Below are 16,662 nucleotides of genomic sequence, written 5' to 3'. Positions count from 1 at the left end.
GAAATGCATAGTACAATTAAGATACTATAATTTTTTATAATTATGTATTTTGATAGGTTATGTTTTCTATGAGTTTAAGACTCTATAGTATATTACCCTATATACTCTATAATACGTTAGAAAATGTTTAAAAAATGAGGTATTGGGATTGATAAAGAACTGTTGACTTACATGAGAACTCAATTTTCTTATAAACTTGTACAGATTACAGAATATTAAAACTAGATGGAATATTAGATAAATTTAATCTATCATCTTCTATATTTCATATTACAAGTAGCACCTAAGTTCATAGTTTGAATTACTGAACTTATATTACAGAATGTAAAGAAGTAAGAAACACTTAAAATATTCTTAGATACAAATACTATCTTTTCAGGATGAATCTGAAAATTGTCACTCAGGAAAAAAAATTGAGTAAGTGCAGGTATTAGAGCCAGACTGCTTAATATTCCTATGCCTCTCCTTAACAGCTAAGTCTTTTTCCACAATTTATTAGCTTCTGTACATCTTGTATCCTCATCTTGTAAAATGAGGGTAAAATTAGTATCTACCTCAGAGTTGTTGTAAAAATTGAATACATTTACATAGGTAAGGCACTTAGAGTGATGGTTAGCATACAGTAAAACAGTCAAAATATTTAGTAATTTTCACTTATTAATACTGCAATGCATTTACAGGTAATAAAATAACTTTGTCAGTCTTAGAGAAGCTTGAAATGGTTCTGAAATGATTATTCACAGGTTTAAAAATATATCAAGTGGTTATCAGGTACCTAGCAGTGCTTGGCACATGGTAGACACTTGATATCTGCTGACTGAATGAACTAGTTTATATATTAAATTTATTCTCGATAAACTTATTTGTTCTCTGTATCAAGAGATAAACAAGCGACAACTTTTTAATGGATACACTGACATACTAGTACAAGTGAGAACTATCTTCATTATGTCTGACTCAGAATTTGGCAATTTTCAATAAAATACGTAAACTTTATGCATCTGTTCAGGGGATAGACTGTTTTGAATTGATGTCCCTAAGGCCACAAATCTCTTAGTTGATTATAATATTGTGTCTCTGTTGAAAATGCTGAAGTCAAACATCAGAAAATATGCACAGATCAAAACACTGAATTTATTTATGATACTTTTCTTTGAGGTGGCAGAACTAGAGAGAAACATTTTTCTGCTCTTTATAGTACAAAATGTTAAGAATCTATATTGTAGCACTGTTCATGTTGTAGGACTTCATAATAAAGCTTAGTACTTAAAACTTTTTATTCACTTATTTTATAAATTTACTTTACTCATCATTTAAATTATTTGCTTATATTCTCTGGAGAACTGCTGTCCTTTGTCGATTTTTTTAACTGGGTTGTGTTTGTCTTTTTATTTTGATTTATAAGATTTTCTTATGTATCTTGGATGAGGCCCTGATCAGATATGTAATTTGCAAATATTTTCTCCCATTTTGTGAGTTGTCTTTTCTTTTTTTTTTTCATTTTTGTTTTATTAGGTAGAAGTGTTACAATTTGACCGCACATATACAATTTATTGCATGTAAATACATATACACAATATACTGTACATATTTAAATTTACATATACGTACTATTGTTTCTAAGAATGTTTAGAGCTTTAGCTTTTTAAACTTACATAGTTATCAAAGGAATAAAACCAACCACAAAATAAGAATTAATTCAAAAAGATACATACACCCCACTATTAACAGCAACATCCTTTCTAATTGCCAAGATACGGAAGCATCCTAAATGCACATCAATAGATGAATGGATTAAGAAGATGCAGCACATATATGTAATGGAATACATGTGAGTTGTCTTTTCAGTCTGTTGACTGTGTCCTCTGGTGTCCAAAAGTTTTAAATTCTCATGAAGTATAATTTATTTATTTATTTTTAATAAATGTGCTTTTGGTTTAAAAAACCATTGCCAGATCCAAGGTCAAAGATTTACCCCTGCTGTCTTCTAAGAGTTTTCTTGTATTGGCTAGATATTGAGAATTCTTCATCTTATATTTGTAAGAAATATTGGTCTATAGTTTTCTTTTCTACTGACATCTTTGTCTGGCTTTGGTATCAGGACAACGCTGGGCTCACAGAATGTGTTAGAAAGTGTTCCCTCCTATTCTATTTTTCTGGAAGTATTTGGGAGATTGGTATTAATTCTTTAAATGTTTGGTAGAATTTACCAGTGAAGCATCTTGTCCTGGGTTTTCTTTGTTGGGAAATTTTGATTACTGATTTAACTTCCTAATTTTTTATACAGGTCTATTCAGATGTTCTATTTTTTCTTGAGCTTTGGCAGTTTCGTGTTTCTAAGAATTTGTTCATGTCACTTAGTCTTTTATGTCATTGATTCTATTGTTAATCTAGTCCCTGTTTTGTTTATCTCTGCTCTGATCTGTATTATTTCCTTACTTCTGCTACCTTTTGCGGGGAGCCGCTCGTGACGGAGGGCTGCCGAGCACAAAACTTGGGCGTAAAACCCCAAAGTGCAGGGCGCCAGGCTCTGAGATTGAGGCTGCCGAGCACAAAGGTTGGGCCTAAACTCCCACAGTGCGGGGCGCCCGGCTCAAAGGTCAATTGAGTTAGAACAATCTCTGTCCCGCCACCTCTTTTACTAAAGAATGCACCAGGTGCGCTAATGCCTGAGGAAACATCTTTGAGCTATTAAGTCACAAAAGACCTTCGGAGGGAGAGATACAATTGGCACACAAATCAGTGATCCTTTTAGAGAACAATCACCTGAGTTGAATGTATCACCTGAGTTGAATGTATACGAGTCACGAGGTTAGGCCTTATTGCCTACGTGCAGGAATGTATGAGCTAATGGGTTAAAATCATATAAAAGAACCACCTGAAATAAACTCGTCGTCCACTCTTGACCTAGCGTCTTGCGGGCTAGAGTGAGACCCTCTCAACCCCACCTTTTAGTCTTGTCTTGCTGTCTTTTTGTTACGTCTTTCCTTTTCTCAGTCCTGCAGCACAGGTTTCTGGACCTGATCGATTGTCGGCTGGCTCCGACAAGTGGCGCCCGAACAGGGACCTGAAATCTGGAAGGAGTTTGCTGCAGTGACCGCCGCGGAAGAGAACGGAGAGCTCGCGGATTTAAAGTGAAAGTGGGTTTCCGCGGGGAGTGTATTTGAGAGTATGGGGCAAAATAATAGTAAAGAAGAAATTTGTCCTTGGTTTCCGGAACAAGGTACTGTTAATTTAGAAACTTGGAAGGTTGTTGGAGTTCGTTTGAGAGACTATTATACTGCTAATGGTCCAAATAAAATGCCGGCTACTATTCTCCCTTTATGGCAATTCGACCCAGCCACTGAGGGAGAGAGGTTTGATACTGTGAAAATAGAAAATATTGCTGCAGTAAATGCAACCGATAGTCCTTTTGATTCAGAACTAGATCCAGCTCTTATGTGGGGAACGCGCCATCTTGTTAAAGGGGAAGGGAGTGCTGAGCGCCGCGGCTGCAGCCGCCTTCCGCACATTTTTCCGGTTGGGCAGCTCACCTCGAATCCCTCTTCAGCCCCCCTCGGCTGACTTGGACGAATGGAAGAGATTTCTAAACTGAACTTTAAAGAAGAAAAGAAATGAAGCTTGGGTGGCTGCTGAAGCTTGATTCCTAGAAGAACATCTTCCGGCTTTGTGAACACCACCTCAGAAGATGATCACAACAGCATCCCAACATGCACTCAAAAAAAGATTGGAAATATCTTGGATATCTACCCCAAAAATTGTGTAATTGGACTATTGATGTTACATTCATTTGTAAAAAACTGTTTCAGTGGCCGGGATCTGATTGGGACTATAAATCTGGACATCGAATAGCTGCACCTAATGGAACAAAATGGCTTTGTGGAACTAATATTTGGCCCTGGTTACCTTGTGGTTGGGTAGGACGCTGTACGTTAGGATTTGTTATAGCCCCTGGTAGAATTGTAAAATCTGTACAGGGGGTTCCTGCTAATATGCCTAATTTACATGCTCGATGGACTCGATCAGCATTTAAATGGTATGACTATCTAGCTGCTATCTTTGTCCCTTCTTTAGGAACTGTGGATATTATGACAAAAGTTAATGCTTTGACTAGCTTTGTTTAAGAGTGGCTGGTGGAAACATGCTCTGGTGATTGTCATAATAATTTTGATCCTGATTTGCATGGCCCCTTGTATACTCTCTTGCTTATTCATCGTCCTCCGCCATATAGCACCTAGGTCTTTATTTAATAAAAATAAAAGGGGGAGTTGCGGGGAGCCGCTCGTGACGGAGGGCTGCCGAGCACAAAACTTGGGCGTAAAACCCCAAAGTGCAGGGCGCCAGGCTCTGAGATTGAGGCTGCCGAGCACAAAGGTTGGGCCTAAACTCCCACAGTGCGGGGCGCCCGGCTCAAAGGTCAATTGAGTTAGAACAATCTCTGTCCCGCCACCTCTTTTACTAAAGAATGCACCAGGTGCGCTAATGCCTGAGGAAACATCTTTGAGCTATTAAGTCACAAAAGACCTTCGGAGGGAGAGATACAATTGGCACACAAATCAGTGATCCTTTTAGAGAACAATCACCTGAGTTGAATGTATCACCTGAGTTGAATGTATACGAGTCACGAGGTTAGGCCTTATTGCCTACGTGCAGGAATGTATGAGCTAATGGGTTAAAATCATATAAAAGAACCACCTGAAATAAACTCGTCGTCCACTCTTGACCTAGCGTCTTGCGGGCTAGAGTGAGACCCTCTCAACCCCACCTTTTAGTCTTGTCTTGCTGTCTTTTTGTTACGTCTTTCCTTTTCTCAGTCCTGCAGCACAGGTTTCTGGACCTGATCGATTGTCGGCTGGCTCCGACAACCTTTGGGTTTCCCTTTTTTTTTTTTAGCTTCTTAAGGTGTCAACTTAGGTTACTGATTTGAGTTCTTTCTACTTTTTTAAATGTAGGTGTCTATAGCTATAAATTTCCCTGAGCATTGCTTTTACTGCATCCCATAAATCTTGTATGCTGTATTTTCATTTTCACAAATAGTAAAGTATTTTCTAATTTCCCTGGAGATTTCATTCTTGACCCATTGGCTATTTAATCAGAATATGATGTTTAATTTCCATATATCTATAGATTTTCCAGTTTTCCTGTTACTGATTTCTAGTTCACTCTACTGTGGTCAAAAAAGATACTTTGTATGATTTCAATCTTTAAACATTTTTTTAGGTTTGTTGAGGCCTAACACATGGCTTTTCTGGAGACTGTTCCATGTGCACTTGAGAAGAATGTGTATTCTTACGTTGGGAGTGTCTGGAATGTTTCAAACGCCTGCTACACATAGTTAGTTTAAAATGTTATTAATATCTTATATTTCTTTATTGACCTTCAGTCTAGTTATTCTATTTAGCATGTCTTTTTAAAGCATTGTGTCACTACATATAATACTACTCCCAAGATGACACAGGCTTTAAGTATGACTGGACAAGGATTTCATTAATGTACCTTCACCACCAACATGCAGACCCAGTCTATGGTAGGCATTACTTCAGAAGAGTGATAGAAATGATTCCTGGAGTATATATGGCTATTTTCTCCGCCCAAATCGCACAGTTGCCATTTTGCCAGTGTCTTTATTTGTAACTTGGCAATTCTATACTTTGAGTTAATGAAGACAGTTGTACTGAAACATTTCTCTATTGTAGTCTGTCCCCTCAGAAGTCCTTTTCTCCTTTGTTACTGTGGGAGTGGATGTTACTACTCTCCCTTAAACTTCTTGATTTACTTATATCTTTTTTTTAATCATATCTAAATTGTTAAGCTTTTATCTCAAGAGTTTTGACTTTAAAAGCCAATCAAAATTGTCCTTTATTTCTAGTTGGCAAACTAAGTTGATAAATTCTAAATTTAGCTCCCCAGCTATTGCTACAATGATGTTATCAATCTCAAAAATCTCAGAGGCTTACAAACATAACAAATTTCTTGTATATAGGTCTGTGGGAAGCTCTATTTCATAATGCCAGAAGGGTCCATACCTGCTTCATATGTTTTTCATTCTGGGACCAGTAGCTATCTAGGACATGCTCATCTTATAGCAGAAGACAGAGGATAGTAGGACAAGACAGATCAGTTGAACTATTTAAAGTGTTTGCTTAAGTTACACCTGCTAACATTGCAATGGCTTAAATAAGTCACATGGCTAATCTCAACAGAGTAAGAAAATCTCTTCCTTCCACAGGAGGGGGGAAGGGAGAGTATGTATTTACTGAACAATAACACCATCAACCAAAGCCTATCAAAGTAAGACAATTACGAGCAAGTTTCAAAAAGTTAAATTTATTTAAATTAAAGGACTTGCTTTAAAGTTAAGTCCTCTCTCCTTTTTAGAGTAATAATGTTCTTTCTTTATAAAATGATGGTAACAATAGAAGGCAGTAGACCTTTTAAAAATTCTTATCACTTGACAAAATAGAAAGCTGGCAACCCTCTGTCAACCCCCAAACTTTTTAGGACAATTTTAATATTCTACAAAAATTCCCACTACTACAAGAAAAAGAAAAAAATCAGACCAGTGAATGTAATCCCAGGTCTCTCTGGCTGTTGTTCACTATTCAGAGGCTATTCCTTGGCTTGCAAAGACACTCATTTTCCACATTCTCAGATTTCATTATTCCAAATGCTTGAGATTAGGAAACTCCATGTGTTAGAGAACTAAAATGTCATTCTTTCTTTCTAGTGATCTAATTTAAGTTTTACATTAAAAATGGTCCCATATACTGTTCAGTCTCTATACAAACTTAGTTTTATAACACTTGGGGCCCTGGAATCTTAATATCATGTAAATCTTTCATGTCCTTGACATGAAAATTTTAACAGGCAGCACATAAAGAGTAATGGCTTATGACTGTGTAACTTTAAAAAATTGAGCTATTAAGATTAAAATTTAAAAAGAAGCTAGTGGCTTTACTTTCAATGTGAAAGGACACACATTTAGTACTTTTATATGTATACAAGTACTTATACTAATGATTTGGTCATAATTTTGTTATAGCTTTATCAAACATTGAAAGTATGCAAAATAGCAGAGCAATTTTTTTTTCTCACAGTACCTTTAAAACAAATGAAGCAACTGGCACTCCTCTAATGACTGAGTCACTCCTGACTCCTTAATTTATTTCCACCTCCTACTCTTGTTCTTCATCTTGTTCTTTACTTGTGATATTCTCCAGCTTTAGTTACCGTTTAAAATGTTATAGTTACCTCATCCATTCCAAACTAGGGGGTGAGATGGAAGAATGTGATATAGAAACGTATTATATCTAAAGAAAAACTTTATATAGACTTTAGAATTTGTTAAAACATTAAATTTTCCACGAGTCTTGCTTTAGCAAATGATATTCTCAGTTTAACACTAACTTATCAGACAGGATTTGTGAAATAACTTCACAATAAGGCAGCTGCCTTTTATTATCCTACTCATCATGTCCAGTGTTTGGTCTAATATATACTGAAATTTCATAAATGCACAAATTCAAAATAATAGGCAGAGAGGCACCCAAGAATCAGAAAGGGAAGTTTCTATTAACTGGGATGAGAACTCAACACACTGGTTTTGAAACTCATGTTCATGCCATACTTAAGTTTTAAAAAAAGTATGCTTCTTTTATAACATTTTGTAGAATATATATAGAAGCTGTATTTTCTGTAATTTAAAAAATGTAATTCTCATTAAAATAAGATGAAAATTCAAAAATCGGGTTATAACATAAGCAACATACCTGCAGGTATGATCATCACTCACACTCGCAATTTCTTGCCCTTCTTTGGGATCAAATACCAAATCATTAATGAAATCTGAATGGCCCTCTAAAATCTGACATAAGAGGAAAAGTTATTAAGAACACAGGAAAATAATCTACAATATCCCTACCTAATATTTTTACTTCATTGCTTTCATTGCATGCTTCTCTTTTCTATAAATATTTCTTTAGCAATCTGCTATTTTTAAAGCATGATTTATACACCCACTTTTCTGGAAGGTTTATCTTGGAAAGAAGCTGATCATTCAACACACTGCTGTTAGCCTGATCTTTCTTTTCTAGTGTGCATGTCTTACAAAAACACACACACTTTTTTTTTTTTACTGTACCTGTCCTCATATCACCTCATTTCTCACTTATTACATAAAGCTTAAATAAAAGTGAGAGCAAGAAGAACTTTCTAGGGGCACTGAGATAGGAGTTCCACTTGACTCTACCTCATACTTGCTGCTCTGTACACTGGCTGCTACCTAATAAACACATAGGATAGAACTCACTGGCCACTGTCTTTATTTACTTGCTCAATGTAACTACCAGCACTGGAGACAGCTAGTATTATAAGCCCATTATCACAACAACCTAGAAATCCTCTTCTGGCCATAGAAGGAACAAATAGGAAATTGTAAGATAAAGGACTTTGTGAGCAGGCAAGGTTCAATTAATCTAAATCTTTATAACTGAAATCCTAAACAGACCTATCAGAGATCAGATATTTAAATATTTTAATGGAATATAACTCTTGCTTCCTACTTTCCTTCCAAACACTCAAATTTGATCTCAGGTCTAAGATTAATAAAGTGGTTCTATTTGGTACTACTTACAACTTAGAAATAAATCATCAGGTAAAAAAAGGATTTGATTCAAACAAACTCAAGTCCTCCAAATCATTCTTCAGAGCTTATCTCACAGGCCTACAAGCCAAACTAAATTAACATTTAATATTTAATGCCAATTATAACTAGGAATAATAATAGTTAACAACTATTAACATTTTTTTTAACTGAAGTATAGTTGATTTACAATGTTGTTAGTTTCAGGTGTATAGTAAAGTGATTCAGTTATATTTATATATATGTATATATATATATATAAATCTGTTATTTTTCAGGTTCTTTTCCATTATAGGTTATTACAAGATATTAAATACAGTTCCCTGTGCTATACAATAGAACCTTGTCGGTTATCTATTTTATATACGTTAATCCCAAACTCTTAATTTATCCCTCTCCCACTTCCTCTTTGGTAACCATAAATTTGTTTTCTATGTCTGCCAGTCTATTTCTGTTTTGTAAAGAAGTTCACTTGTATCATTTTTGTAGATTCCACATATTGTATTTGTCTTTCTATCTGACTTAACTTCACTTAGCATGATAATCTCAAGGTCTATCCCTGTTGTTGCAAATATAACTATTAATTTTTGATGGGTCAAAATTTTATGTACCATTTGTACACTTTGCTATTCACTGGTACAGCTTTAAATTAACTAATATATATAGTACACTGGATTATGGTAAAATTGTAGATAGCCCATTGCATACAGTTTAGAGTAGAGAATAAATTTTACTATTCTCTAAATGAACAGAAAGGTTATTGTTTATCCTTCTTTTATAACATTATTCATGTTTTTGATTTACTGGAAAATCAATAAGGCAATACTGTTCTTATACAAAACATGATTCAATTTCCATGCAAACTGAGAGCTATTTATTTAATTGCCCCCAGTTTATTGAGATATAATCGACATATAACACTGTGTAAGTTTAAAGTGTACACGATGATTTGATACACATATATATTGCGAAATGATTACCATAACAGGATTAGTGAAATGATTTCCACAATAGGGTTAGTTCATAGCTCCATCACCTTACATAATTATCAGTTTTGTTTCATGGTAAGAATATTAGCTCTTTGAAACTTTCAAGTAAAAGAAAGGATTTTTAACTATACTCATCATGATGTACATTAGATTCCTTGAACTTATTCATCTTAGAACTGTAATTTGTACCCATTGACCACCATCTCCACATTTCCCGCACTCCCTAGGCCCTGACAACCACCATTCTATTCTATTGTTTCTATGAGTTCCCACATGTAAATGAGATCATATAGTATTTGTCTTTCTCTGACTTATTTTACAGGGCTATTTATTATACTAATAGAAAAAACACATATATAGGACTTACTAAGTACAAAGCACTGTTCTAAGTGTCTTACATGAATTAGCTCAGTCAATGCTCATAATCCTATGAGGGAGATGCTATGATTATCCCCATTTTACAGGTAAGGAAATGAGCACAAAGAGATCAGGAACTTGACCAAGATTACACTGTTACTAAAATGGTAGAGCTGGGCTTTAAACCCAGGTGGTTTGGCTCCTATGTCTGTGTGTTTAGCCACTTTGTAATCTACCTTGCACTATGCTGCACCGAGTTTGTCCTCTTGAAGCTCAACTCTTACTCTACGTGTGTTCATGTCTGTTATACTGAATTTCTAATTCTCCCTCATTTGCTGTGCCTACCTAATATTTTAATTCAGTAAGTGATATCAGATTTATAATTTGCAGTCCTCACTATGAACCTAGTTACTTACTACAGCCTAAAATAGAGTAAATGAAATCCTAAACTACATATTTTAAAGATAACAATATCATCCTACACTGGGATAAATCTGATTAAAAAAGCAGAAATAAACATGTTTTAAAATAAACTAAGATCTACAAATTATACTTGTCAACATACCTTGTATTCATTTTTATCTTGAAGATCTGAAGTAAATAATCTAATTTTCATATCAGCAGCAGAAGTACAAAATCTGCAAGAAAATGAAAACAAACCCATTTTGGGCTTATGTAAGTAAAGATTCTACCCCTCCCATCAAATCCCCCCTCTAATTGCCAAAGCCGTTTTCATAAACTTATAATCATGCTTTTTGAAGGGCAGAAGGGAGATGTTGCAGCTCTGTTATTAAAAACGTTACACAATCATTACTGAAAGTAGGAGGCACCTACATTTTTTGGGAAAACATACAACATTAATATATTCTGGATCTGTCTCTTCAATAATAAAAATGTATTTAAGGCATTGTTAGAAGTACATCAATATATGTTACATTAAAACATAAAATCTAAGCAATAAACAACTATTTTTTAACCAGCTTGCCTTTAATCCTAAAAGTTTTAAATTCTCAGCACGTCAGATTATGGCTGAGGAAGAAATAAAAATTAACTTCCTCTTTTGTCCAAGGCTTACTCAGAGGTGAAATTAAAAGTTGTAGTGAAATAAAGTACAACTGTCCCTTTAACAACATAGGTTTGCACTTCACGGATCCACTTATATGTGGATATTTTTCAGTAGTAAATACTACAGTGCTACACAGTACGTGGTTGGTTGAATCCTCAGATGTGAAGGAACCTCAGACAAGGAGGGCTGTTTATAATTTATACTTAGATTAACCCCCCACTGCATTATCAGGGGTCAACTGTAGTTTTTCTCCCCACAACTGGGATTATGCTATTGTGAAATATTCAAAACCAGAGCTCAAATTTTCCAATCTCCTCTCCTTGAGTTTAGAGGGAAAGACACACAACCCAGGTGGATGAGATGGTGGGTGGGTGGGTGGGTGTGTGTGTGTGTGTGTGTGTGTGTGTGTGTGTGTGTGTGTCTGTGTGAGTAATTGGGGAGGGAAGCCTCTCTAAATATCCACATTTCCTAGAAATAACACTAAGTAATTTAGAGGCAGCTCTGTAGTTTTTCATTTTAGTAGTTTCATCATATAGTTTATAAATAGGAAACAAATTTTAATCTTGTATGATTCTTTTTTTTTTACTAAGCACCTATTTAATTTCTTTTTCTTCATATTATTAAAATTTTTCTTGTGATTACTATGTTAAATTGTAAAAAAAAAATCTCATGGTCAAAAACATGTAATATAAAATTTATCATAACCATTTTTAAGTACATACACTACAGTAGTGTTTATGCACACTGTTGTGCAATAGACCTCTAGAAGTTTTTTATCTTGTAAAACTGAAACTCTATATCCATTGAACAGCTCCTCCTTCCCCCTTGCCCTCCTCCCTAGTAACCACCGTTTTATTTTGTTTCCAAGAATCTGACTATTAAAGATACTTATATAAATTAAAGTAGAATTCATGCAGTATTTGTCTTTTTGTGACTGGCTTACTTCACTTAGCATATGTCCTCAAGGTTCATCCATGCTGTAGCAGATGACAGAAGTTACTTTTTTGGGGGGGGGATTAGGTTTTTATTTATTTATAATGGAGGTAATGGGATTGAACCCATGCACTCTACCACTTGAGCTATACTCTCCCCTGGAATTTCCTCTTTTTGAGGGCTGATTACGTTGCATACATATGCCTTATTTTCTGTATCTATTCATCTGTTGATGGATAATTAGGGTTGCTTCCACTTCCTGGCCACTGAGAATAATGCTGCAATTAATATGGGTGTGCAAATAGCGGAGACCCTGCTTTCAGTTCTTTTGAGTATATACCCAGAATTAGCAGGTCATATGTAATTCTATCTTTAATTTTTTTGAGATACTATCATACTGTTTCCATAGTGTCTGCAACATTTTACATTTCTACAATCAGTGCTTCACACCTTCATCAACACTTATTATTTATTTATTTTGATAGTAAGCATCCTAACTGTAAGAGTGGTATCTCATTGTGGTTTTGACTTGCATTTTCCTAATGATTAGTAATATTGAGTATCTTTTCATATGCTTGTTGGACATCTGTATATTTTTTTTTGGAGAAATGTATATTCAAGTTTTTGTCTATTTTTTAATCGGACTACTTGGGTTTTTTCTGCTATTGAATCATAGGAGTCCCTTAAATATGTTGGAAATTAACTCTTTATCAGATACAATTTACAAATATTTTCTCCCCTTTCATCAAGTTGCCTTTATCACTGTTGATTGTTTCCTTTGCTGTGCAGCTTTTTACTTTGATGTATTCCATTCGTTTACTTTTACCTTTGGTGTCATATCTATGAAATCACTGCCAAGACCAATGTCATGAAGCTTTTCCCCTATGCTTTTATCTAGGAGTTCTATAGTTTCAGGTCTTATAGTTAAGTCTTTAATCCATTTTGAGTTAATTTTTGTATATGGTGTAAGGTAAGGCTCCAACTTCATTCTTTTGAATATGGATATCCTGTTTTCCCAACACCATTTGTCCTTTCCACATTATCTAGCCTTGACACCTCTGTCAAAGATTTTTTGTCCATTCATGTGAGGATTTGTTTCTAGGGTCCTTATTCTGTTCCATTGGTGTATACATCGGTCTTTAGACCAGTACCATATTGTTTTGATTATTCTAGCTTTGTAGTATGTTTCAAAATCAGGAAGGGTGAGGCCCTTAGCTTTGCTTTTCTTAAATTTTGTTGTTGTTGTTGTTGTTGCTGCTTTCATTTGTTTCTTTATTTGTTTTGCTATGTGGGGGTCCTCTGAAGTTCCATATGAATTTCAGGATGCTTTTTCTAATTTCTGTAAAAAATATCATTGGGATTTTGATAGGGATTGCACTGAATCTGTAGACTGCTTTGGGTAAAATGGACATTTTAATATAATTAAGTCTTTATGGGCTGTTTTTTCATTTATTTGTGTTTCCTTTAATTTCTTTCAGCAATGTTTTGCAGTTCTTAGTGTACAAGTCTTTTGCCTTCTTGGTTTCATTTGACTAACCAGCTCAGCCTAGTCTTGCCATTACAACTTCCTAGCTATGTGACTTGAGGATGGCACTCAATTGTTCTAGGTCTCAGTTTCCTCTTTTATAAACTGAATTAGTTTACTTCTCATGTCCTTTCATAAGTGTTCAGTTCATAAATGCAAGTACTTTATCAATTCTCTTTCAAAATGCAAATGTGTATTCCTAGCTTCTTCTCTTTAATTTAATTTAATCAATACTTATATTTAATTAACAATGGATTATAAAAACAGATTCTATCACTTGGTACATTATAGGTAAAAGGAAAAAGGAGGGCTGAACCCAACCAGGTCCACTTAATAATTTAACTATGTTTCTGATAGCAACACACATTTCTTAAAGACCAAAAACCCTCTTGTGCTGCCTTTGGCACACACATGGTATCACAAGTCACTAATGCCCAAGCTTTGATATCAAGGACTTGTCTAATTTGGTCCAATATCCCCAGTCTAGGCTAGTCAACCTTCCTTTAGTTCAGTCTTCTCAGTCCATCATCCCATCCATTCTTCACACCTCTGTTAGATGGAAGAGACATGGAAAGAAAGACGGGAAGAGAATAAGAAGGACTAATAAACACCGAAGAGAAGTGTGCTAGCTGCTATGGGAAAAGTATGTTTTGGGTATGTTAAGGATATAACCATTTTGCAAAATGGTTTGGCATTCATCTACTCCTAAATATATATATTTATGGAAATGTGAACACATAATATTATACATGTAAAGGGATGTTCAAAGCAGCAATATTCATAATAGCTCCAAACTGGAAATACAGAATAAATAAATTGTAGTATGTTGACAATGGACTACTATATAGTATAGAGATCAGTAACTAGAAACATGGAAGAAACTCACTTACATAATGTCAAGTGAACAAAAAAAAGGCCAAAAAATAATATTATTATTCCATTTGTAAGAAAGCTCATAAGTAGGCAAAAGTAAACTGTATTGTTTAGGGATGCATAAATAGCTGATACAACTATAAAGAAAAGCAAGGAAATAATTGTCATAATAATCACAAGAATGATTATCTTTAAGGGTAAAGGGGAAGACTGATTAAGGAGAGGCACATGGGGGAATCGCCAGTATTGGCAATGTTTTGTTTCTTGAGCTGGGTGATCATTAATTACATGGGTATGTGTTTTACAATCATGTTAAACTGCACATATATACCCTATTGGCTTTTGGGACATGTATGCTATATTTCATACATACAAATAAAAGATATGAAAAACTAAGAAACAAGGCTTATTTTACCTAATTCTATTCCTTTGAATTTGTCTCATTATTGTTTGGGGTATCCATTATTTCCCCACTCAGAAGAAACTCTAGAAAAAATTTGCTAGAATAATATTACTAATATGAGGGTCTCCCAAAGGAGAGTTCCTCATAGTTATGTCCTAAAGAAATCATTTAAAAATCTCTGTTCAAAATATCATCTCTAAAACTACAAAGGCTATTCTAGAAGGTTTTAAAAAAAATACTCCAAGCAAAAGGTTTGTAAAGTAGGTATTACTAGTATAATGAGGTCAAGTTCCGTAGAAGCATCAGAGAATAAAGGAGTTACATCAGTCAAAGAATAATTTAAAAAGATAATTAATGAAAGAATATTAGGATTAAAAAAAAATCCACAAAGTTTATAGTCAACCTTATGTTGTTCAGCTTTTCTCCAAATCTTTACTGCTTTCGCGTATACATATTAAGGATATTTAAGTCATCCTTTAATTAAACTAGAAAGCCTCAGACAAATGAAGTAAGGTGAACAGTTCACTCTCCAGCAAATGTGAAAGAAAAGCAAGTCGGGATGGGAAAAAAGTAGAAAGGCAGAGGATGATAGGGAAAGAGAAGCAGGGGAGAGAGAGGCAGAGAGGGAGGAAGGGAGGGGGAGAGAGAGGGGGAAGGAGAGAGAGAGAGATTAGGAGAAAACAGAACTTAAGGCAAATAAATGCTAAAGATAAAACATTAGGAAGAATTTCTTTCCAACTATAAGATAAAAGTTAATGATAGTAAGAGAGATATAAAGTTATATACCTCAGTCATTTTCATAGGCCACGATTCAGTGATGAAAAAAAAAAAAACATTTACTTTGGAATACCATGAAAAAAAAGTAAAGTAAAATAAGAAGCATAAAAACTTACATATATAGTTACATTGCAATTGTGTAAAATTATTTATGAATTGGGTATATAGATGGCATTTTAAAAACATATCTCTATATCCTAAGTTTGATAGAGTGTATACTATTTTTATAATGAAAATATGTAACTCATTTGAAAACAACAAATTATGCTGTCAGTTTACTCTAAAAGTGCTGTCTTAAAAATTGATGGCTGATTAATGTTTTGAATTTATTATTTATATTTACATAGTTCCAAAAGGATTTGAGGCAGGTTATCAAAAAGCAACAACAATAAAAAAGATGAAACAATACGGCAAATTCACTAAACGGAGGATAGGAAAATAGGCCCAAAGCAAAAAAACAGGAAGAGTTTCTACAGCTTTCAAAATCTGCTAGAGAATGCAAAGAAACTGAGTGAATCTTGTTTAGCTCCAGATTCTGTGAACACTTCCTTTTAATATAAAAGGAAATGAACAGCACACTGGCTGTTGATAATAACCTACATGTGTTGACAAAAGCTGTTGTACTGATTATACAAAATTCAGTTAACTAAAAACTTGTAAAACCATCTAGAAAAAAATATAGAACACCTTCACAATCTTGTTATAGGGAAAGATTCCTTAGACAGCAAACAGAATGCACATGAGAAAATGCTCAACATCATTAGTCATCAGGGAAATGTCATTGTGGTACTAACCAGAATGGCTAAAATTTAAAAGGCTGACAACAATAAATACTGGAAAGTTGGTGAACAAGTTGAACATCCTTAGAGTATTGGTGGGAATATAAAACGGCAGAACCAGTATAAACTGGTATTTTTGAAAACATATATTTACCCTCTGATTCAGCAGTTCTACTCCTAAGAGAAAAGAAATCATATATCCACTAAAAGCAGCTTTAGTCATAATAGCTAAAAACTGGAAACTTCCCCAGTATCCATTTATGGGAGAATACACAACATGGACAGATTTCAAAAACATTAAGCCAGACACAAAAAATAC

The 16,662-nt window shown here is 34.5% G+C and overlaps 1 protein-coding gene across 2 annotated transcripts in view; it reads right to left on the bottom strand.

Annotated features, from left to right (window-relative positions):
- The window catches only part of NUP37 (nucleoporin 37), a 44,942-nt gene that overhangs the window by 17,352 nt on the left and 10,928 nt on the right, over window positions 1-16,662 (bottom strand). For both annotated transcript variants that reach the window (XM_006205903.4, XM_072973164.1), the window contains exons 4-5: window positions 10,553-10,625; window positions 7,770-7,864 (exon numbers count right to left, since the gene is read on the bottom strand). In XM_006205903.4, coding sequence (XP_006205965.1) covers window positions 7,770-7,864; window positions 10,553-10,625 — 168 coding nt within the window. The remainder of the gene's footprint in view (window positions 1-7,769; window positions 7,865-10,552; window positions 10,626-16,662) is intronic.

Source organism: Vicugna pacos, chromosome 12 (assembly GCF_048564905.1).
Source record: "Vicugna pacos chromosome 12, VicPac4, whole genome shotgun sequence".
NCBI lineage: Eukaryota > Metazoa > Chordata > Mammalia > Artiodactyla > Camelidae > Vicugna > Vicugna pacos.
Note: the sequence above shows the minus strand (reverse complement) of the source record. Positions and strands in the feature narration are given on the sequence as shown.